This window comes from Staurois parvus, unplaced genomic scaffold (assembly GCF_062004578.1).
Source record: "Staurois parvus isolate SC_StPar_1 unplaced genomic scaffold, SC_StPar_1.0 ptg001099l, whole genome shotgun sequence".
Lineage (NCBI taxonomy): Eukaryota > Metazoa > Chordata > Amphibia > Anura > Ranidae > Staurois > Staurois parvus.
This window is the reverse complement of record NW_028318895.1, coordinates 100,701-125,475: the sequence shown is the minus strand read 5'-3', so window position 1 is coordinate 125,475 and position 24,775 is coordinate 100,701. Positions and strand designations below refer to the sequence as shown.

General features: G+C 45.3%; 1 protein-coding gene across 1 annotated transcript in view; it reads left to right on the top strand.

Moving 5' to 3' along the window:
- LOC149440263 (uncharacterized) overlaps positions 1 to 24,775 on the top strand; it is a 65,928-nt gene that overhangs the window by 24,524 nt on the left and 16,629 nt on the right. Inside the window, exons 4-7 of the mRNA XM_089658845.1 lie at positions 5,300 to 5,482; positions 6,481 to 6,602; positions 14,895 to 15,054; positions 24,337 to 24,432. Coding sequence (XP_089514971.1) covers positions 5,300 to 5,482; positions 6,481 to 6,602; positions 14,895 to 15,054; positions 24,337 to 24,432 — 561 coding nt within the window. The remainder of the gene's footprint in view (positions 1 to 5,299; positions 5,483 to 6,480; positions 6,603 to 14,894; positions 15,055 to 24,336; positions 24,433 to 24,775) is intronic.

Here is a 24,775-nt window from a genome sequence, read left to right as displayed (position 1 = left end):
GTCCTCCTCATATAGTATGAACATCACTATGCTCTCCCTGTGGGTGACAGTAGTAGGAGGTCCTCCTCATATAGTATGAACATCACCATGCTCTCCCTGTGGGTGACAGTCGTAGGAGGTCCTCTCCATATAGTATGAACATCACCATGCTTTCCCTGTGGGTGACAGTAGTAGGAGGTCCTCCTCATATAGTATGAACATCACCATGCTTTCCCTGTGGGTGACAGTAGTAGGAGGTCCTCCTCATATAGTATGAACATCACCATGCTTTCCCTGTGGGTGACAGTAGTAGGAGGTCCTCCTCATATAGTATGACCATCACAATGCTTTCCCTGTTGGTGACAGTAGTAGGAGGTCCTCCTCATATAGTATGAACATCACCATGCTTTCCCTGTGGGTGACAGTAGTAGGAGGTCCTCCTCATATAGTATGAACATCACCATGCTTTCCCTGTGGGTGACAGTAGTAGGAGGTCCTCCTCATATAGTATGAACATCACCATGCTCTCCCTGTGGGTGACAGTAGTAGGAGGTCCTCTCCATATAGTATGAACATCACCATGCTCTCCCTGTGGGTGACAGTAGTAGGAGGTCCTCCTCATATAGTATGAACATCACCATGCTTTCCCTGTGGGTGACAGTAGTAGGAGGTCCTCCTCATATAGTATGAACATCACCATGCTTTCCCTGTGGGTGACAGTAGTAGGAGGTCCTCCTCATATAGTATGACCATCACAATGCTTTCCCTGTTGGTGACAGTAGTAGGAGGTCCTCCTCATATAGTATGAACATCACCATGCTTTCCCTGTGGGTGACAGTAGTAGGAGGTCCTCTCCATATAGTATGAACATCACCATGCTCTCCCTGTGGGTGACAGTAGTAGGAGGTCCTCTCCATATAGTATGAACATCACCATGCTCTCCCTGTGGGTGACAGTAGTAGGAGGTCCTCCTCATATAGTATGAACATCACCATGCTTTCCCTGTGGGTGACAGTAGTAGGAGGTCCTCCTCATATAGTATGAACATCACCATGCTCTCCCTGTGGGTGACAGTAGTAAGAGGTCCTCCTCATATAGTATGAACATCACCATGCTTTCCCTGTGGGTGACAGTAGTAGGAGGTCCTCCTCATATAGTATGAACATCACCATGCTCTCCCTGTGGGTGACAGTAGTAGGAGGTCCTCCTCATATAGTATGAACATCACCATGCTTTCCCTGTGGGTGACAGTAGTAGGAGGTCCTCCTCATATAGTATGAACATCACCATGCTTTCCCTTTGGGTGACAGTAGTAGGAGGTCCTCCTCATATAGTATGAACATCACCATGCTTTCCCTGTGGGTGACAGTAGTAGGAGGTCCTCTCCATATAGTATGAACATCACCATGCTTTCCCTGTGGGTGACAGTAGTAGGAGGTCCTCTCCATATAGTATGAACATCACCATGCTCTCCCTGTGGGTGACAGCAGTAGGAGGTCCTCCTCATATAGTATGAACATCACCATGCTCTCCCTGTGGGTGACAGTAGTAGGAGGTCCTCTCCATATAGTATGAACATCACCATGCTTTCCCTGTGGGTGACAGTAGTTGGAGGTCCTCCTCATATAGTATGAACATCACCATGCTCTCCCTGTGGGTGACAGTAGTAGGAGGTCCTCCTCATATAGTATGAACATCACCATGCTCTCCCTGTGGGTGACAGTAGTAGGAGGTCCTCCTCATATAGTATGAACATCACCATGCTTTCCCTGTGGGTGACAGCAGTAGGAGGTCCTCCTCATATAGTATGAACATCACCATGCTCTCCCTGTGGGTGACAGTCGTAGGAGGTCCTCTCCATATAGTATGAACATCACCATGCTCTCCCTGTGGGTGACAGTAGTAGGAGGTCCTCCTCATATAGTATGAACATCACTATGCTCTCCCTGTGGGTGACAGTAGTAGGAGGTCCTCCTCATATAGTATGAACATCACCATGCTCTCCCTGTGGGTGACAGTCGTAGGAGGTCCTCTCCATATAGTATGAACATCACCATGCTTTCCCTGTGGGTGACAGCAGTAGGAGGTCCTCCTCATATAGTATGAACATCACCATGCTCTCCCTGTGGGTGACAGTAGTAGGAGGTCCTCTCCATATAGTATGAACATCACCATGCTCTCCCTGTGGGTGACAGTAGTAGGAGGTCCTCCTCATATAGTATGAACATCACCATGCTCTCCCTGTTGGTGACAGTAGTAGGAGGTCCTCCTCATATAGTATGAACATCACTATGCTCTCCCTGTGGGTGACAGTAGTAGGAGGTCCTCCTCATATAGTATGAACATCACCATGCTCTCCCTGTGGGTGACAGTCGTAGGAGGTCCTCTCCATATAGTATGAACATCACCATGCTTTCCCTGTGGGTGACTGTAGTAGGAGGTCCTCCTCATATAGTATGAACATCACCATGCTTTCCCTGTGGGTGACAGTAGTAGGAGGTCCTCCTCATATAGTATGACCATCACAATGCTTTCCCTGTTGGTGACAGTAGTAGGAGGTCCTCCTCATATAGTATGAACATCACCATGCTCTCCCTGTGGGTGACAGTAGTAGGAGGTCCTCCTCATATAGTATGAACATCACCATGCTTTCCCTTTGGGTGACAGTAGTAGGAGGTCCTCCTCATATAGTATGAACATCACCATGCTTTCCCTGTGGGTGACAGTAGTAGGAGGTCCTCTCCATATAGTATGAACATCACCATGCTTTCCCTGTGGGTGACAGTAGTAGGAGGTCCTCTCCATATAGTATGAACATCACCATGCTCTCCCTGTGGGTGACAGCAGTAGGAGGTCCTCCTCATATAGTATGAACATCACCATGCTCTCCCTGTGGGTGACAGTAGTAGGAGGTCCTCTCCATATAGTATGAACATCACCATGCTTTCCCTGTGGGTGACAGTAGTTGGAGGTCCTCCTCATATAGTATGAACATCACCATGCTCTCCCTGTGGGTGACAGTAGTAGGAGGTCCTCCTCATATAGTATGAACATCACCATGCTCTCCCTGTGGGTGACAGTAGTAGGAGGTCCTCCTCATATAGTATGAACATCACCATGCTTTCCCTGTGGGTGACAGCAGTAGGAGGTCCTCCTCATATAGTATGAACATCACCATGCTCTCCCTGTGGGTGACAGTCGTAGGAGGTCCTCCTCCATATAGTATGAACATCACCATGCTCTCCCTGTGGGTGACAGTAGTAGGAGGTCCTCCTCATATAGTATGAACATCACTATGCTCTCCCTGTGGGTGACAGTAGTAGGAGGTCCTCCTCATATAGTATGAACATCACCATGCTCTCCCTGTGGGTGACAGTCGTAGGAGGTCCTCTCCATATAGTATGAACATCACCATGCTTTCCCTGTGGGTGACAGCAGTAGGAGGTCCTCTCCATATAGTATGAACATCACCATGCTCTCCCTGTGGGTGACAGTAGTAGGAGGTCCTCTCCATATAGTATGAACATCACCATGCTCTCCCTGTGGGTGACAGTAGTAGGAGGTCCTCCTCATATAGTATGAACATCACCATGCTCTCCCTGTGGGTGACAGTAGTAGGAGGTCCTCCTCATATAGTATGAACATCACTATGCTCTCCCTGTGGGTGACAGTAGTAGGAGGTCCTCCTCATATAGTATGAACATCACCATGCTCTCCCTGTGGGTGACAGTCGTAGGAGGTCCTCCCCATATAGTATGAACATCACCATGCTTTCCCTGTGGGTGACTGTAGTAGGAGGTCCTCCTCATATAGTATGAACATCACCATGCTTTCCCTGTGGGTGACAGTAGTAGGAGGTCCTCCTCATATAGTATGACCATCACAATGCTTTCCCTGTTGGTGACAGTAGTAGGAGGTCCTCCTCATATAGTATGAACATCACCATGCTTTCCCTGTGGGTGACAGTAGTAGGAGGTCCTCCTCATATAGTATGAACATCACCATGCTTTCCCTGTGGGTGACAGTAGTAGGAGGTCCTCCTCATATAGTATGAACATCACCATGCTTTCCCTGTGGGTGACAGTAGTAGGAGGTCCTCCTCATATAGTATGAACATCACCATGCTCTCCCTGTGGGTGACAGTAGTAAGAGGTCCTCCTCATATAGTATGAACATCACCATGCTTTCCCTGTGGGTGACAGTAGTAGGAGGTCCTCCTCATATAGTATGAACATCACCATGCTCTCCCTGTGGGTGACAGTAGTAGGAGGTCCTCTCCATATAGTATGAACATCACCATGCTCTCCCTGTGGGTGACAGTAGTAGGAGGTCCTCCTCATATAGTATGAACATCACCATGCTTTCCCTGTGGGTGACAGTAGTAGGAGGTCCTCCTCATATAGTATGAACATCACCATGCTCTCCCTGTGGGTGACAGTAGTAGGAGGTCCTCTCCATATAGTATGAACATCACCATGCTTTCCCTGTGGGTGACAGTAGTTGGAGGTCCTCCTCATATAGTATGAACATCACCATGCTTTCCCTGTGGGTGACAGTAGTAGGAGGTCCTCCTCATATAGTATGAACATCACCATGCTTTCCCTGTGGGTGACAGTAGTAGGAGGTCCTCTCCATATAGTATGAACATCACCATGCTTTCCCTGTGGGTGACAGTAGTAGGAGGTCCTCCTCATATAGTATGAACATCACCATGCTTTCCCTGTGGGTGACAGTAGTAGGAGGTCCTCCTCATATAGTATGAACATCACCATGCTTTCCCTGTGGGTGACAGTAGTAGGAGGTCCTCTCCATATAGTATGAACATCACCATGCTTTCCCTGTGGGTGACAGTAGTAGGAGGTCCTCCTCATATAGTATGAACATCACCATGCTCTCCCTGTGGGTGACAGCAGTAGGAGGTCCTCCTCATTCAGTAGGAACACCGGCATGATGTCATATAGATTTAGGGTATGGGGTCTGGATTGGTATAGACAAAGCTGGGACCAGTTTGCAGGGTTTTTCCTCCTTCTCTCTCTCACCCCTCTCTATCTCCCCCCCCCCCATGCCTCTCTGTTCACCTTCTCTGTATCTTTCTCTTTTATGTACATGTATGTCCCCTTGTCTGCCGATCACTTACCTCTCCTACCTCTCGTTCTTCCCGGGTGACTTGTGTGTCTCTTCTTCCATGGCATCCTTTGCATTGTACTAATGACTGACGATTGGTCCGCTGAGTCAATTGGATTGTTTTTTCATCAGTTCTGACAATTGAACAACATTTTTGTGAATGTTTACAGACATGTTTTCGCCCTCCTGGTTGCAGGTAGAACATTCAGAATTTGAGGCCCGGGTCCTGCATGGGGTTGTTCATATGCAGCGGCCAATACGAGTTGAGTTGCTCCACGCTCTGCGGATATTGTATGAACAGGGAAACCTGAAAGACTTAGAAGGCACCTTTCAGACCCTGATGGAGGTGGTCAATGTCAGACGTGGCCTCAATATGAAGGTAAAAGTCATGCTGAACTCTATCAATAAATCTTGACACAAAATAAAAAATGGAAAAAGGCTGTTCCTCAGGGGCGGGGCTTTCTTGATGTCACTCTAATTTGAACAAGCTTGAACTTTTCTTAGCAATGAATCCATGTGTATGTGTATGTCTATCTATGTGTGTGTCATGTACAGGCAGAGGAAGGAGCACTTGTGTGTCAGCCGAGAGAGAGGAGGGAACATGTATGTGACAGCCGAGGAGTGAGGAGGGAACATGTATATGTCAGCAGAGGAGAGAGGAGGGAACATGTATATGTCAGCCGCGAAGAAAGTAGGGAACATGTATGTGACAGCTGATGAGTGAGGAGGGAACACGTATATGTCAGCTGAGGAGAGAGTAGGGAACATGTATATGTCAGCAGAGGAGAGAGGAGGGAACATGTATGTGACAGCCGAGGAGCAAAGAGGGAACATGTATGTACCAGCAGAGGAGAGAGGAGGGAACATGTATATGTCAGCAGAGGAGAGAGGAGGGAACATGTATATGTCAGCAGAGGAGAGAGGAGGGAACATGTATGTGTCAGCTGTGGAGAGAGGAGGGAACATGTATATGTCAGCCACAAAGAAAGTAGGGAACATGTATGTGACAGCTGATGAGTGAGGAGGGAACATGTATATGTCAGCTGAGGAGAGAGTAAGGAACATGTATGTGACAGCCGAGGAGCAAAGAGGGAACATGTATGTACCAGCCGAGGAGAGAGGAGGGAACATGTATGTGTCAGCTGTGGAGAGAGTAAGGAACATGTATGTGACAGCCGAGGAGCAAAGAGGGAACATGTATGTACCAGCCGAGGAGAGAGAAGTGAACATGTATGTGTCAGCTGTGGAGAGAGAAGGGAACCTGTATGCGACATCTGAGGAGCGAGGAGGTAACACGTATGTATCAGCCATGAGGTGGAGGGGAGAAATGTATGTGAGGAGGCAATCATTGAAGCCACCTGTTATGTCATGTCCTAGGAGGTGGAAGATCTGGACTTTCTCTGGTTCTGTCTGCATTTCCTCATCCAGCTGTCTGGTGGGAGAAGAGAGCTGATACTGGAACTCCTAGTGACCTGTGTGCAGACACACCCTTCACACAGGTAGGTACACGTCTCTCTACAGACACACCCTTCACACAGGTAGGTACACGTCTCTCTACAGACACACCCATCACACAGGTAGGTACACGTCTCTCTCTCTACAGACACACCCACCACACAGGTAGGTACACGTCTCTCTACAGACACACCCTTCACACAGGTAGGTACACGTCTCTCTACAGACACACCCTTCACACAGGTAGGTACACGTCTCTCTACAGACACACCCTTCACACAGGTAGGTACACGTCTCTCTACAGACACACCCTTCACACAGGTAGGTACACGTCTCTCTACAGACACACCCTTCACACAGGTAGGTACACGTCTCTCTACAGACACACCCTTCACACAGGTAGGTACACGTCTCTCTACAGACACACCCATCACACAGGTAGGTACATGTCTCTCTCTACAGACACACCCACCACACAGGTAGGTACACCTCTCTACAGACACACCCACCACACAGGTAGGTACATCTCTCTCTACAGACACACCCACCACACAGGTAGGTATGCATCTCTCTGCAGACACACCCATCACACAGGTAGGTACACATATCTCTCTACAGACACACCCACCACACAGGTAGGTACATCTCTCTCTACAGACACACCCACCACACAGGTAGGTATGCATCTCTCTGCAGATACAACCATCACACAGGTAGGTATGCATCTCTCTGCAGACACACCCATCACACAGGTAGGTACATGTCTCTCTCTACAGACACACCCACCACACAGGTAGGTACACCTCTCTACAGACACACCCACCACACAGGTAGGTACATCTCTCTCTACAGACACACCCACCACACAGGTAGGTATGCATCTCTCTGCAGATACAACCATCACACAGGTAGGTACATCTCTCTCTACAGACACACCCACCACACAGGTAGGTATGCATCTCTCTGCAGACACACCCACCACACAGGTAGGTACACGTCTCTGTCTACAGACACACCCACCACACAGGTAGGTACACCTCTCTACAGACACACCCACCACACAGGTAGGTACATCTCTCTCTCTACAGACACACCCACCACACAGGTAGGTATGCATCTCTCTGCAGACACACCCACCACACAGGTAGGTACACGTCTCTGTCTACAGACACACCTACCACACAGGTAGGTATGCATCTCTCTGCAGACACACCCATCACACAGGTAGGTACACATCTCTCTCTACAGACACACCCACCACACAGGTAGGTACATCTCTCTCTACAGACACACCCACCACACAGGTAGGTGTGCATCTCTCTGCAGACACACCCATCACACAGGTAGGTACACATCTCTCTCTCTACAGACACCCACCACACAGGTAGGTACATCTCTCTCTACAGACACACCCACCACACAGGTAGGTATGCATCTCTCTGCAGATACAACCATCACACAGGTAGGTACATCTCTCTCTACAGACACACCCACCACACAGGTAGGTACACGTCTCTGTCTACAGACACACCCACCACACAGGTAGGTATGCATCTCTCTGCAGACACACCCACCACAAAGGTAGGTACACGTCTCTGTCTACAGACACACCCACCACACAGGTAGGTATGCATCTCTCTACAGACACACCCACCACACAGGTAGGTACATCTCTCTCTACAGACACACCCACCACACAGGTAGGTATGCATCTCTCTGCAGATACACCCACCACACAGGTAGGTACATCTCTCTCTACAGACACACCCACCACACAGGTAGGTATGCATCTCTCTGCAGACACACCCACCACACAGGTAGGTACATGTCTCTGTCTACAGACACACCCACCACACAGGTAGGTACACACTCTACAGACACACACACCTCTGCTTTGTTACATGGCATAGATACATTTACATGATGTCATGGACTACGGATCGATACAATGTATTCATCAATGGAGTCACTAACAGTCACATGTATCAGTCTGCTTTGTTACATGGCATAGATACATTTACATATCATGGACTACGGATCGATACAATGTATTCATCAATGGAGTCACTAACAGTCACATGTATCAGTCTGCTTTGTTACATGGCATAGATACATTTACATATCATGGACTACGGATCGATACAATGTATTCATCAATGGAGTCACTAACAGTCACATGTATCAGTCTGCTTTGTTACATGGCATAGATACATTTACATATCATGGACTACGGATCGATACAATGTATTCATCAATGGAGTCACTAACAGTCACATGTATCAGTCTGCTTTGTTACATGGCATAGATACATTTACATGATATCATGGACTACGGATCGATACAATGTATTCATCAATGGAGTCACTAACAGTCACATGTATCAGTCTGCTTTGTTACATGGCATAGATACATTTACATGACATCATGGACTACGGATCTATACAATGTATTCATCAATGGAGTCACTAACAGTCACATGTATCAGTCTGCTTTGTTACATGGTATAGATACATTTACATATCATGGACTACGGATCGATACAATGTATTCATCAATGGAGTCACTAACAGTCACGTGTATCAGTCTGCTTTGTTACATGGCATAGATACATTTACATGATATCATGGACTACGGATCGATACAATGTATTCATCAATGGAGTCACTAACAGTCACATGTATCAGTCTGCTTTGTTACATGGCATAGATACATTTACATATCATGGACTACGGATCGATACAATGTATTCATCAATGGAGTCACTAACAGTCACATGTATCAGTCTGCTTTGTTACATGGCATAGATACATTTACATATCATGGACTACGGATCGATACAATGTATTCATCAATGGAGTCACTAACAGTCACATGTATCAGTCTGCTTTGTTACATGGCATAGATACATTTACATGATATCATGGACTACGGATCGATACAATGTATTCATCAATGGAGTCACTAACAGTCACATGTATCAGTCTGCTTTGTTACATGGCATAGATACATTTACATGACATCATGGACTACGGATCTATACAATGTATTCATCAATGGAGTCACTAACAGTCACATGTATCAGTCTGCTTTGTTACATGGTATAGATACATTTACATATCATGGACTACGGATCGATACAATGTATTCATCAATGGAGTCACTAACAGTCACGTGTATCAGTCTGCTTTGTTACATGGTATAGATACATTTACATGATATCATGGACTACGGATCGATACAATGTATTCATCAATGGAGTCACTAAGAGTCACATGTATCAGTCTGCTTTGTTACATGGCATAGATACATTTACATATCATGGACTACGGATCAATACAATGTATTCATCAATGGAGTCACTAACAGTCACATGTATCAGTCTGCTTTGTTACATGGCATAGATACATTTACATGATATCATGGACTACGGATCGATACAATGTATTCATCAATGGAGTCACTAACAGTCACGTGTATCAGTCTGCTTTGTTACATGGCATAGATACATTTACATGATATCATGGACTACGGATCGATACAATGTATTCATCAATGGAGTCACTAACAGTCACATGTATCAGTCTGCTTTGTTACATGGCATAGATACATTTACATGATATCATGGACTACGGATCGATACAATGTATTCATCAATGGAGTCACTAACAGTCACATGTATCAGTCTGCTTTGTTACATGGCATAGATACATTTACATGATATCATGGACTACGGATCGATACAATGTATTCATCAATGGAGTCACTAACAGTCACATGTATCAGTCTGCTTTGTTACATGTCATAGATACATTTACATGATATCATGGACTACGGATCGATACAATGTATTCATCAATGGAGTCACTAACAGTCACGTGTATCAGTCTGCTTTGTTACATGGCATAGATACATTTACATGATATCATGGACTACGGATCGATACAATGTATTCATCAATGAGTCACTAACAGTCACATGTATCAGTCTGCTTTGTTACATGGCATAGATACATTTACATGACATCATGGACTACGGATCGATACAATGTATTCATCAATGAAGTCACTAACAGTCACATGTATCAGTCTGCTTTGTACATGGCATAGATACATTTACATGATATCATGGACTACGGATCGATACAATGTATTCATCAATGGAGTCACTAACAGTCACATGTATCAGTCTGCTTTGTTACATGGTATAGATACATTTACATGACATCATGGACTACGGATCGATACAATGTATTCATCAATGGAGTCACTAACAGTCACATGTATCAGTCTGCTTTGTTGTATGGCATAGATACATTTACATGATGTCATGGACTACGGATCGATACAATGTATTCATCAATGGAGTCACTAACAGTCACATGTATCAGTCTGCTTTGTTACATGGCATAGATACATTTACATGATATCATGGACTACGGATCGATACAATGTATTCATCAATGAAGTCACTAACAGTCACATGTATCAGTCTGCTTTGTTACATGGCATAGATACATTTACATGATATCATGGACTACGGATCGATACAATGTATTCATCAATGGAGTCACTAACAGTCACATGTATCAGTCTGCTTTGTTACATGGTATAGATACATTTACATGACATCATGGACTACGGATCGATACAATGTATTCATCAATGGAGTCACTAACAGTCACATGTATCAGTCTGCTTTGTTGTATGGCATAGATACATTTACATGATGTCATGGACTACGGATCGATACAATGTATTCATCAATGGAGTCACTAACAGTCACATGTATCAGTCTGCTTTGTTACATGGCATAGATACATTTACATGATATCATGGACTACGGATCGATACAATGTATTCATCAATGGAGTCACTAACAGTCACATGTATCAGTCTGCTTTGTTACATGGCATAGATACATTTACATGATATCATGGACTACGGATCGATACAATGTATTCATCAATGGAGTCACTAACAGTCACGTGTATCAGTCTGCTTTGTTACATGGCATAGATACATTTACATGATATCATGGACTACGGATCGATACAATGTATTCATCAATGGAGTCACTAACAGTCACATGTATCAGTCTGCTTTGTTACATGGCATAGATACATTTACATATCATGGACTACGGATCGATACAATGTATTCATCAATGGAGTCACTAACAGTCACATGTATCAGTCTGCTTTGTTACATGGCATAGATACATTTACATGATGTCATGGACTACGGATCGATACAATGTATTCATCAATGGAGTCACTAACAGTCACATGTATCAGTCTGCTTTGTTACATGGCATAGATACATTTACATGATATCATGGACTACGGATCGATACAATGTATTCATCAATGGAGTCACTAACAGTCACATGTATCAGTCTGCTTTGTTACATGGCATAGATACATTTACATGATATCATGGACTACGGATCGATACAATGTATTCATCAATGGAGTCACTAACAGTCACATGTATCAGTCTGCTTTGTTACATGGCATAGATACATTTACATGATATCATGGACTACGGATCGATACAATGTATTCATCAATGGAGTCACTAACAGTCACATGTATCAGTCTGCTTTGTTACATGGCATAGATACATTTACATGATATCATGGACTACGGATCGATACAATGTATTCATCAATGGAGTCACTAACAGTCACATGTATCAGTCTGCTTTGTTACATGGCATAGATACATTTACATGATATCATGGACTACGGATCGATACAATGTATTCATCAATGGAGTCACTAACAGTCACATGTATCAGTCTGCTTTGTTACATGGCATAGATACATTTACATGATATCATGGACTACGGATCGATACAATGTATTCATCAATGGAGTCACTAACAGTCACATGTATCAGTCTGCTTTGTTACATGGCATAGATACATTTACATGATATCATGGACTACGGATCGATACAATGTATTCATCAATGGAGTCACTAACAGTCACATGTATCAGTCTGCTTTGTTACATGGCATAGATACATTTACATGATATCATGGACTACGGATCGATACAATGTATTCATCAATGGAGTCACTAACAGTCACATGTATCAGTCTGCTTTGTTACATGGCATAGATACATTTACATGATAATTAATATGATGAAGCATTTAGTCCTGGATAAACTGAATCATTTATTTCTAATTCTGTCGGCATCACCTTCTTTCTCACCATTGGACTAGACTAGCAGACAAGGGGGTCCCCACTATCAGACCTTCCCCTCAGATTCCTCTGCAGCAGAATGAAGGAGAAGAGTCTCTGCCACTGGCTGTGCCAATACAGCTGAATGTGATGACTATTGGAGGAGATTCCCATAAATATACCATATTGTCCAAATCACAGCAAGTAATAAAATACACGGTTGTTTAAATTCAGACGTGAGAGGAAAAATATGCCAGTAATTATTTATTTTCTCAAATCCTTATCGTTTTCAAACTTACAAAGAAAAAAAGCAAAAATATTGACAATTTGATATCTGTAAAAGAATAAAAAGATCTTAAGAATGTAAACAGAGAAATCTGACAACCTCACTTGAGAAGTGCTGCTAATACGTTCAGTTTAGGCAAGGAATAGAAGAAGCACCTCCCAGCTTTGGTTCACGTCTGGCCACTCAGTTTGCAGGCTGCCAATAAAGAGTCTGACTTCCACTGTCCCTTAATACCCCCCAAAAAACAAAAAGGGTGTGTGTGTGTGTGGGGGGGGGGGGGGGGTTGGAGGGAGGGGTCAGTGTAGAGGGGGAGGGAGAATGGGACAGGTAAAAATGCATGTGCAGTAGAAGACGGGCATTCTCTGTGCTCTTCCCAGGGTCACCCACTGCGTCGTATATTTTGACCAATCAAGTCATGCTTGAGTCTTAAGAGCCCATAATATCCCAATATCCAGGAGAGGAAGTGAATTCAGTTCAGTAGAACCACCTTTTTTGGAAACAATCTGATTTGCCGGGGCAATAGTTTCTTCCACCCCTTTAATTTGATTAGTCTTGGCAAACCAAGGGGGAGAAGCTGTTTGTTTCCAAAATAAGGGGACGCAACTCTTTTCCACCAGAAGTAAATGTAGCAGCAGAGACCACTTCTAGCGTTTCATTGACATAGGAGTATCTCAGGAGGAGGAAAACTGCTACATTGTCAGGCATTTGGATATCTGTTCATTTCAGATTCCACTGTTTGACTTGCTTCCAAAAGTCTTGGAGCACTGGACAAGACCAGAAGACATGGGACATTGACCCATCCCAGCATCTCCAGCACACCAGGGAGCTCGGGGGGAATACTTCATGGAGGACATTCTAACCATCTAGCCAGGATTTTGTATCCCATCTCCACTGGATAGATGCCTCATGCATCATTTGTATTATTCTGTCTCTTTGTATTTCAAAGAGTTTATTAAAGTTTTAAACAATACAGTATAGAAAATGCTCTATCAAGTCAAGCTTCATAGAGTGACAGAAAAAAAAAGAAAAAACAATCATCATATAACAGAAAGGTATTCAGTGCAAATTATTGACATACCTAAATGTACATGGGGAGGGAGGATAACACGTGTGTAAATCTTCTATGGTCAGTAGGCCTACAATAAATGTCATCTGCCCGAGGATAGCAGAAGTACAATCTGGTCAAATAGGAGCTGAACCTAATGCGACTAAAAGCATCCTCTAGCTCCTCACTCAGCCCATATAGAGCACCATGTGGGCAAAAACAATACCGTATATTAAGGTAATGCCAAGAATGAAAAGGAGGACAAAAGGTAGAGCAGAAAAAGAGGAGGACAGGATCATCTCAGCTGCAAAGGGGGTTTCGATTCGGTCTTAACCCAGAGGGGACGCGTCTTTAATCCAGGGGTCCCAAGTCTTATGAAACTTAGTAGAGGTATTATGGAGGGTATCGGTTTATTCTGTCTCTATGATGGTTGGAACAAGTAGTATTTAAGTCTTGTTCCTACTTGGCGAGATACCGCGGGAGATGAAGGTCGGGTGATACGCTAGAATGTGGTATGAATGAGAAATTCCATGAGGAACTACCTCTGTCAATAGACATAGTTTTTCAAACTCGGTAAGGAAAGGGGGGGCAATGAGAGGGCCTCCTATATTTATATCTAGTACTGAGGCTCACCAAATTCTGATGATTTCATGTAAACGTTTTTGGGTTGATTTAGTCAATAAGGTTTGTTTCCCTAGTAACTCTACTGTATACACAAAGCAATGAACGGAGATCTTATTATCGAACTGTATGGAGGTTTGCTTGTTTAGTTGTCTTCTATCCAGTTACTTATTTTGATTGTCTTTGGTTGGAATAGAGGAAGATTCCTCAACCTCTTCAAGGACATTGGTGTAGAAGACCCACATGGCTTTCTTGGGAGGCAGGTGACAACCTGGGACAGCTGGGAACATGGGGACATAGAGAGTCTGAAGAGGACATGCGGAGACTGGCTGGACAGCTGGACCGGACGGCTCATGGTGAGTCCACAGAATGATTCCTCCTCTCACTCATCTATGTGGTGGGACAGGGTCATGAGAAGAGGAATCCTCAAATCATAGACTAGAAAATGGCAATGAAACCCTCATAATTACATCTCCTCTCCACTTTCCTCTTCTCTCATCTCTTCCCTGCTCTTCATTCCCTCTTTTCTGCACTTCTGTCCTCTCCGCTTCTCATTTATATACTCTTCTCCATCTCTCCTCTCTTCTCATTTATGTGCTCTTCTCTTTCTCTCCTATTGTCTTCTAATTTCTGTACTTTTCTCTTCATCTCCTCTCCTCCTCTCATTTCTGTTACTTTCTCTCTTCTCCTTTTCTCATTTCTGTACTCTTTTCCTCCTCTCCAGTTCTCATTTCTGTACCATTCTCCTTTTCTCCTCTTCTTGATTTTGTACTCTTCTTCTCTCCTCCCCTCATTTCTGTGTTCCTCTCCTTCTTTCCTCTTCCCTGCTGTCCTCTTGTCCTTCCTTCCTCTTCTCTCATCTCCTCTGTCATCTCCTCCCTACTCTTCATTCCCCTTCTCTGCACTTCTGTCCTCTTCTCATTTCTGTACTCACCTGCTCTCCTCTCATCTTCTCTTTTCTGTTCTCTTCTCCTTCTCTCCTATTATCTTCTAATTTCTGTACTTTTCATAATCTCTTTCCTTCTCTCATTTCTGTTCCTTTCTCTCTTCTCCTCTTCTCATTTCTGTACCATTCTCCATCTCTCCTCTTCTTATTTCTGTACTCTTCTTCTCTCCTCTCCTCTCCTCTTCTCATTTCTGTACCATTCTCCTTCTCTCATCTCCTCCTCTCATTTCTGTATGCTTCTCCCTTTTCTCCTCTTCCCTGCTCTCCTCTCTTCTTTCTTCATTTCTAATCTCCTCTGTCATCTATTCCCTAATCTTCATTCCCCTTCTCTGCACTTCTCTCATCTTCTCATTTCTGTACTCTTCTTCTCACCTCTCCTCTTCTCATTTCTGTACTCTTCTTCTTTCCTCTCCTCTTCTCTTTTCTGTACTCTTCTCCTTCTCTCCTCTCCTCTTCTCATTTTTGTACTCCTCTCCTCTTATTTTTGTACTCTTCTCCTTCTCTTCTGTCCTCTCCTCCTCTCATTTCTGTACTCTTCTCCTTCTTTCCTGTTTTCTTCTTTCCTCATTTTTCATCTCCTCTGTTATCTCTTCTCTACTCTTCATTCCCCTTCTCTGCACTGCTGTCCCCTTCTCATTTCTGTGCTATCCTTCTCTGCTCTCTTCATTCTCCACTTTGTTGCACTTCTCTCCATTTGTCTTCTCTTCTCCACTTCTCTTTTTTCCTCTTCTATCTTCTTCACTCCTCTTCCCTCCTCTCCTCTGATTTTCTCTGCTATCTCTGTTCTCTTCTTTTATTTGCATTGCCTTCTTTCCTCTCCTTTCTACTCTCATCTGCTGCGGTACATACAGGGCATGTGACCTTTTAATTCTGGCCCAGAGTGCTGAGTGACCTTTAATTCTGGCCCAGGTTGCTGGGTGACCTTTAATTCCGGCCCAGGGTGCTGGGTGACCTTTAATTCTGGCCCAGGGTGTTGGGTGACCTTTAATTCTGGCCCAGGGTGCTGGGTGACCTTTAATTCTGGCCCAGGGTGCTGGGTGACCTTTAATTCTGGCCCAGGGTGTTGGGTGACCTTTAATTCTGGCCCAGGGTGTTGGGTGACCTTTAATTCTGGCCCATGGGTGCTGGGTGACCTTTAATTCTGGCCCAGGGTGTTGGGTGACCTTTAATTCTGGCCCAGGGTGCTGGGTGACCTTTAATTCTGGTCCAGGGTGTTGGGTGACCTTTAATTCTGGCCCAGGGTGTTGGGTGACCTTTAATTCTGGCCCAGGGTGTTGGGTGACCTTTAATTCTGGCCCAGGGTGTTGGGTGACCTTTCCGGCCCAGGGTGCTGGGTGACCTTTAATTCTGTCCCAGGGTGTTGGGTGACCTTTAATTCCGGCCCAGGGTGCTGGGTGACCTTTAATTCTGGCCCAGGGTGTTGGGTGACCTTTAATTCTGGCCCAGGGTGTTGGGTGACCTTTAATTCTGGCCCAGGGTGCTGGGTGACCTTTAATTCTGGCCCAGGGTGTTGGGTGACCTTTAATTCTGGCCCAGGGTGTTGGGTGACCTTTAATTCTGGCCCATGGGTGCTGGGTGACCTTTAATTTTTGCCCAGGGTGTTGGGTGACCTTTAATTCTCGCCCAGGGTGCTGGGTGACCTTTAATTCTGGCCCAGGGTGTTGGGTGACCTTTAATTCTGGCCCAGGGTGTTGGGTGACCTTTAATTCTGGCCCAGGGTGTTGGGTGACCTTTAATTCTGGCCCAGGGTGTTGGGTGACCTTTAATTCTGGCCCAGGGTGTTGGGTGACCTTTCCGGCCCAGGGTGCTGGGTGACCTTTAATTCTGTCCCAGGGTGTTGGGTGACCTTTAATTCCGGCCCAGGGTGCTGGGTGACCTTTAATTCCGGCCCAGGGTGTTGGGTGACCTTTAATTCTGGCCCAGGGTGTTGGGTGACCTTTAATTCTGGCCCAGGGTGTTGGGTGACCTTTAATTCTGGCCCTGGGTGCTGGGTGACCTTTAATTCCGGCCCAGGGTGCTGGGTGACCTTTAATTCCGGCCCAGGGTGCTGGGTGACCTTTAATTCTGGCCCAGGGTGCTGGGTGACCTTTAATTCTGGGCCAGGTTGCTGGGTGACCTTTAATTCCGGCCCAGGGTGCTGGATGACCTTTAATTCTGGCCCAGGGTGCTGGGTGACCTTTAATTCTGGCCCAGGTTGCTGGGTGACCTTTAATTCTGGCCCAGGGTGCTGGGTGACCTTTAATTCTGGGCCAGGTTGCTGGGTGACCTTTAATTCTGGCCCATGGGTGTTGGGTGACCTTTAATTCTGGCCCAGGGTGCTGGGTGACCTTTAATTCTGGCCCAGGGTGCTGGGTGACCTTTAATTCTGGCCCAGGGTGTTGGGTGACCTTTAATTCTGGGCCAGGGTGCTGGGTGACCTTTAATTCTGGGCCAGGTTGCTGGGTGACCTTTAATTCTGTCCCAGGGTTCTGGTGTTCCTCTGCCTTGGCCACCAAGTAGTGGGGTGGTGACACTTTAAATGGTATAAATACAAAGAGTCCAGTGCACTCCATGCAGCAATGTGACCCAGGAAGATGTTGTGGTGAAATGGCGGATGGCGCAGCCAAAGCAAGTCCAAGATCTCTCCAGCACAGCATGTTCAGGTAATCAGAGAGCGGGGGACAACTTTCAGTCATCCAGTCCCAATTAATCTCAGATACATAGATCTAGGGCTCCTTCTTGCTTCAAGCCTTCATATGTGTCTCATTCCCCGTGTCCACAGGTAGAACGCTTGTCAACTCTTGTCTCAAGGAGAAGAGGATCTGAGTAATATATCCTGGTAAAATCTGGGAAGATGTGCTTCAAAATATTTCCCTGGAGTCCATGTCCTCCTCTCACAGATGAATGCAATTCTTTGTTCTCTATAGGGCATATAGAACCCCTAGGTGTTGACTTACTGAAGGCAAATAGACTGAGCACTTTGCAGTGGCTCCAGGACTTAGTAAATGAGGTGAAGCTTCACTTTGAAAATAATACCCAATCGCACGCAACAAAAATGAAAAAACATTTTTGCTTGCACATGATTGGGTGATGGAAGCCAGCAAAGCGTCTGCCCATTTACTAAGCTCTGGAGCAATTGCTCTTGCATAGTGCACTGTCTGTTTGCCTTTAGTAAATCAACCCCTTACTTCTTCATATAGCCTAGGACCTAACATCCTACAACAAATGTGGTGTGGAGCCAGGTGATTTCCTGCACCTCCTGTGTACTAAACTGCTGAGATACTGGGACGCAGTAATCACTAAAATGAGCAATGTCTTCTGGACTTTTATAAGTAACTCTCTGCTTACCTGCACGTTGGGTTACATTGAACATCCAACTTGGTTCAATCTTTGAGGCTTGCAGAATGGTCATACTAAAGTGGGTCTCTAGTGCGCCCCATCAGTGGGAGAGTGGATTAAGGAATTTGAGAAGCTAACAGCATATGATAAAGTCACATCTGAACAGGGATGGGTACAAAAGTATTTCCTGGTATGGCCTAGGTGGCACGATGACGTGGCCAGGGCTTCAACCTTAGACATTGCTTCTTGATAAAGCCTTGGTAGAGTGTTAAAGCTCTGAATATGGACTGAGTAGGAGGGTTCTAATAGTAGAGATATGCAAGATGTCAGCCAAAAGTATCTATATTCTAATTCATTGCAGAACCCATATTATATTTGTGAAAATGATTGTACAGTTGCAAGAAAAAGTATGTGAACCCCTTGGGATTATGTGGAGTTTTGCATGAATTGAGCATAAAATGTGCTCTGAACGTCTTCTAACTCACAACAATAGAAGAACACGGTCTGCTGAACATAATACTACACAAACATTAGATGTTGCCATGGTTTAATTGCACATAACATGTAAACATTCACAGTGCAGGGAGGAAAAAGTATGTGAGGCCCTAGCTTAATGACTTCTCCCAGAGCTAATTGGAGCCAGGAGTGAGCCAACCTTGACTCCAATCAGTGTGATGATATTGGATGTGTTGCTGACACCTGTTTTGGGTTTACTGGTTTCAAGCACTGTCTGATGTGAACCATGCCTCGCAGAAAAGAGCTCTCAGAAGACCTACGATCAAGAATTGTTGACTTACATGAAGCTGGAAAGGGTTACAAAAGTATCTCCAAAAGCCTTGATGTTCATGTGTCCACGGTAAGACAGACTGTCTACAAATGGAGAAAGTTTAGCACTGTTGCTACTCTCCCTAGGCGTGGTCGTCCTGTAAAAATGGCTGCATGAGGTAAAGAAGAATCCCAGAGTGTCAGCTAAAGACCTACAGAAATCTCTGGCACATGCTAACATTTTTGTTGACACATCTACAATAAGGAAAACATTAAACAAGAATGGAGTACATGGGAGGACACCACAGAGGAAGCCATTGCTGGCCAAAAAGAAGATTGCAGCACGTTTGAAGTTTGTAAAAGAGCACCTGGATGTTCCACAGCACTACTGGCAAAATATACTGTGGACAGATGAAACCAAGATGGAGTTGTCTGGGAAGAACACACAACACTATGTGTGGAGAAAAAAAGGCACAGCACACCAACATCAAAACCTCATCCCCACTGTGAAACATGGCGGAGGGAGCATCATGGTTTGGGGCTGCTTTGCTGCCTCAGGGCCTGGACGGATTGTTGTCATTGATGTGAAAATGAATTCCAGAGTTTATCAAGACATTTTGTAGGAAAACGTATGACCATCTGTCCGCCAACTGAAGCTCCGCAGAGGATGGGTGATGCAACAGGACAATGACCCAAAGCATACAAGTCATTCAACAAAACAATGGCTGCAACAGCACAGAATACGCCTTCTGGAGTGGCCCAGTCAGAGTCCTGACCTCAACCCAATTGAAATGCTGTGGCATGACCTTAATAGAGCGATTCACACCAGACATCCCAAGAATATTGCTACACTGAAACAGTTTTGTGAAGAGGAGTGGTCCAAAATGACTCCAGATCGTTGTGCAGGTCTGATCTGCAACTACAGGAAACGTTTGGTTGAGGTTATTGCTGCCAAAGGAGGGTCAACCAGTTATTAAGTCCAAAGGTTCACATACTTTTTCCTCCCTGCACTGTGAATGTTTACATGTTATGTGCAATTAAACCATGGCAACATCTAATGTTTGTGTAGTATTATGTTCAGCAGACTGTGTTCTTCTATTGTTGTGACTTAGATGATGTTCAGAGCTCATTTTATGCCCAATTCATGCAAAACTCCACGTAATCCCAAGGGGTTCACATACTTTTTCTTGCAACTGTACTTCTCCTTCTCTATGAATATGTTGGGTTCTTGATGTATAGTCACGTGCCATAGTATGTGACTATCCTTGTAAGTGTTGTGTATATGTTTTGGTTATAAAACCTGCAAATAAAAACCCTTTTAAAAAATTAATTATGATGTAAAAAGAGAAAATATTCTGGAGCTCACATCAATTCACTTATCCCTGGTCCTCCTGGACTTCTCGACTATGGGGTCATCCCATCAGGATTCAGTTGAGCAACACCACAGTGGTGGCTCACATGAACATCCAAAGGGAACCAGAAGTCTTGCAGATCATAGAAAGGAGGATTAGATTCTGGCCAGGGTGTAACTTCACATCTACATTCCTGGAGTTGAAAATTGGCAATGGAACTTCCTTAGTGATCAACATCTGGAATCTAGAAAGTGTTCTCTTCACCTGGAGCTGATTCCAGACCTATTTCACAGAGAGCGGACATTGGCTATACACCCACTGGTCACCAGGTTCAACAACAAAGTGGTCAGGTTTGTGTCCAGCTTCAGGAATCTCCTGGCTTTCACAGCGGGTTCTCTGATGACTCTGTGGAATTCGTTCAGTCTGATCTATGCCTGATCTCATCTGCTTCACACGAGTGAAACAGAGGACATTCCAGTGATTCCTATTATACCAAACTGGCCAAGGTAGGGGTGGTACATGGACTTCACCCGGCTTCTGGCAGAAGCACCGTAAGTTTTTCCGCAGGGCCTGGATCTTCTGTCCTAGAGGACAGTCTTCCTTACAGCTTCACAGACGCTGGCTTTACCAACCTAGTTTTTGAAGCCCAAGTTCTGAAGGATAGGGGCATATCTGGTTCAGTTATTCTTACATGTTTGAAGACTAACAAGTCGATCTCTTATGTCTACCATCGCATCGGGAATATTTGTCATTGTTTGAGTCTAGACATATTCACCCTAGGAAGTTCTCTGAGGGACGTATCAACATTGGGTCTTGGTCAGCATTTGGTCTTGAATACTATCAAGGGGAAGATTTTGGCCCTGATATTTTTTTTAAAAGATGGCTTCTCAAGCCTTTTTAAAAGCCTTTGTACAGGAGGTTGCTCACCCCTGGTCTCATCCCTGTGACCCTGGGTGTCATAACTTGGTTCTGTCGACACTTCAGAATCCAGTCTTTCAGCCTATCAAGGATACCTCCACATTCCCACTCTTTAGCCTTTTCTTTTTCCGTATATGCACAATCTACTGGAAAGTGGAAGCTTTCATCACCTAAATATTTCCTTCTCCATCCACTATATGTAGGTGGATTCATCCGCTCATTTCTCAGGCCTGTCGTTTCAAGGGCAAGGTCCCTTCTTTCCTGATCAAGGCCCATTCTACCAGAAGAGCCAGTGCTTCCCTGGGGACTCCGCATCAGGCTCCTGTTAGGTTTATAAGGCGGCTACCTGGCCTTCACATTACATGTTTACTAAGGTCGACCACATTGATGTTCAGCATTTGCTGACACCAGGTTTGAGTATTTCCGACAGTTGTAGTGTAGTTCCCCCCCCCCCCCCCCCACCATTCTGTTTTTTTTGGGTGTTTTGGCCTTGTTGCTGTGTTTCCCACCCCTTATGTTCACTGCTTTTGGAAATCTCAAGGAGTCATGAATTTCAAGCTCTCTGTGTCCTGTGATAAACAATTTATAAAATTTGGAATTTTTTTTTTACCTGTAAAAGCCTTTTTTTGGCATATATCAAAGAACATGGAGAATCCTTCCCCCTTGCTTGTGTTCCCCATTGCTTGGTACAAAACTGAGATTTAGCTGAGGTTTTTGTGGCCAGCCTCAATTCACCTGAAGGTGGAAGAATATCTCAGTAAGAACCCTACAGGTGTAGCAGCTGATTGATAATTATAAAGTCCCTCCCATTCACATTCACTCTGCACATGGACACAGACAAACAAACAACGATTTCTTCAGAATAACAAAAGATAGGATCTGCAACAAAGTTTGTTAACTACCTGCCGACCGCAGATAGCCGAATGACGGCTAAACTGCGGCCGGCCAGTTCTGGGTGGACGTCATATGACGTCCCCCCAGAACGCGCTCTCCTGGGGCGCGCACCCGGCGATCTCCGTGATCGCTGTGTCCTACGGACACAGCTAATCACGAGATGTGGTAAAAGGCCAATCATACCGGCCTTTTACCACGTGATCAGCGGTGTCCAATGACACGCTGATCACAGGGAAATGCAAGTGCCGGTTCTCGGCTGCACTTTCCTCACGCCGTCAGATCGTGAGGAAAGTACTGCCGAGAACCGGCAGTTGTCAGAGCGAGGATCGGCACCGATCATCAGGGCACTGATGATCAGTGCCCTGATGATCGGTGCCCAGCAGTGCCACCCGCAAGTTCCGCCCACCTGTGCCTAGCAGTGCGCCCACTAGCTACGCCCACCTGTGCCCAGCAGTGCACCCACCTGTGCCCAGCAGTGCACCCACCTGTGCCACTCTGCAGTGTCACACACCTGTGCCCAGAAGTGCCACCTACCTGTGCCCAGCAGTGCCACCCACCTGTGCCCACCAGTGCCACCCACCTGTGCCCACCAGTGCCACCCACCTGTGCCCACCCACCAGTGCTGCCCACCAGTGCCACCCACCAGTGCAGCCCAGCAGTGCTGCCAGTCAGTGCCACCAGTCATTGCCGAGCGGTTGTGCCAGTCAGTGCCGCCAGTCAGTGCCCAGCAGTGATGCCAGTCAGTGCCGTCTATCAGTACCCATCATCAGTGTCACCTATCAGTGCCGCCTATCAGTGCTGCATATTAGTGCCGCCTATCCGTGACACCTCATTAGTACTGCCTATCAGTGCCCTTTAATGCTGCCTATCAGTGCCCATCAGTGCCGCCTATCAGTGCCCATCAGTGCTGCCTCATCAACGCACATCAGTGAAGGAGAAAAATTACCTGTTTGAAAAATTTTATAATAGAAGCAAAGAAACTTTTTTTTTTCAAATTTTTTGCAACTTTTTTATTTATAGCGCAAAAAGTAAAGCGCCCAGCGGGGATTAAATACCACCAAAAGAAAGCTCTATTTGTGAGAAAAAAATGATCAAAATTTCATATGGGTACAATGTTGCATGACCGCGCAATTGTCAATCAAAGTGCGGCAGCGCTGACAGCTGAAAATTGGCCTGGTAAGGAAGGGGGTAGAAGTGCCTGGTAGGCAAGGGGTTAAACTCTCTGCAATGTACATAGGTCACCCAGAGGGGAGGGTTTTGTTCTCCACAAAAGCGGAGTTACTTTTTAAGGGACATAAGTCTTTAGTAAATCTCTTCCTTTTGTAGTGAAAAACTGTTCTGCATCAGATGATACCTACTGGATATTCAGGTGACAAATGTTGGAGACACTTCTGGTCTGTTTACCATGTAGAAGTCATAGATTTCTTTCTGTCTTCTCTTCTCAGGATTATCTGTATACAGCGATGGCCCAGATTCCCCAGAACATGAATCAGAAATCACACAGGGATGGTGGGAAGGCTCCTCGCACATTGCACAGTCAGGTGAGAATAGCATCACCATCGGCATCAATAGCGGCATTGCCATCATTCTGTCATCTCTCTGCATGGAAGACGTCATCCCTATACTACAGTATTATGGGAAGATTGTGTGTCTGGATATGTCACAGCCAATCGGAATACAGCCAGACCTTACAGACACACCTCACTATGGCGAAAACTGCGTCTCACATCAGAACTTCAGATTAAAGAGGGCGCGGGGAGAACCTACAAACTGGAAGGGGAACGAGGACATTTCCACAGATTAAGCTGCCCATAGATCTATAGATGTACAGTGGGGATGGAAAGTTTGGGCCCCCCAGCTAAAAATGTGTATTAATGTGCATAA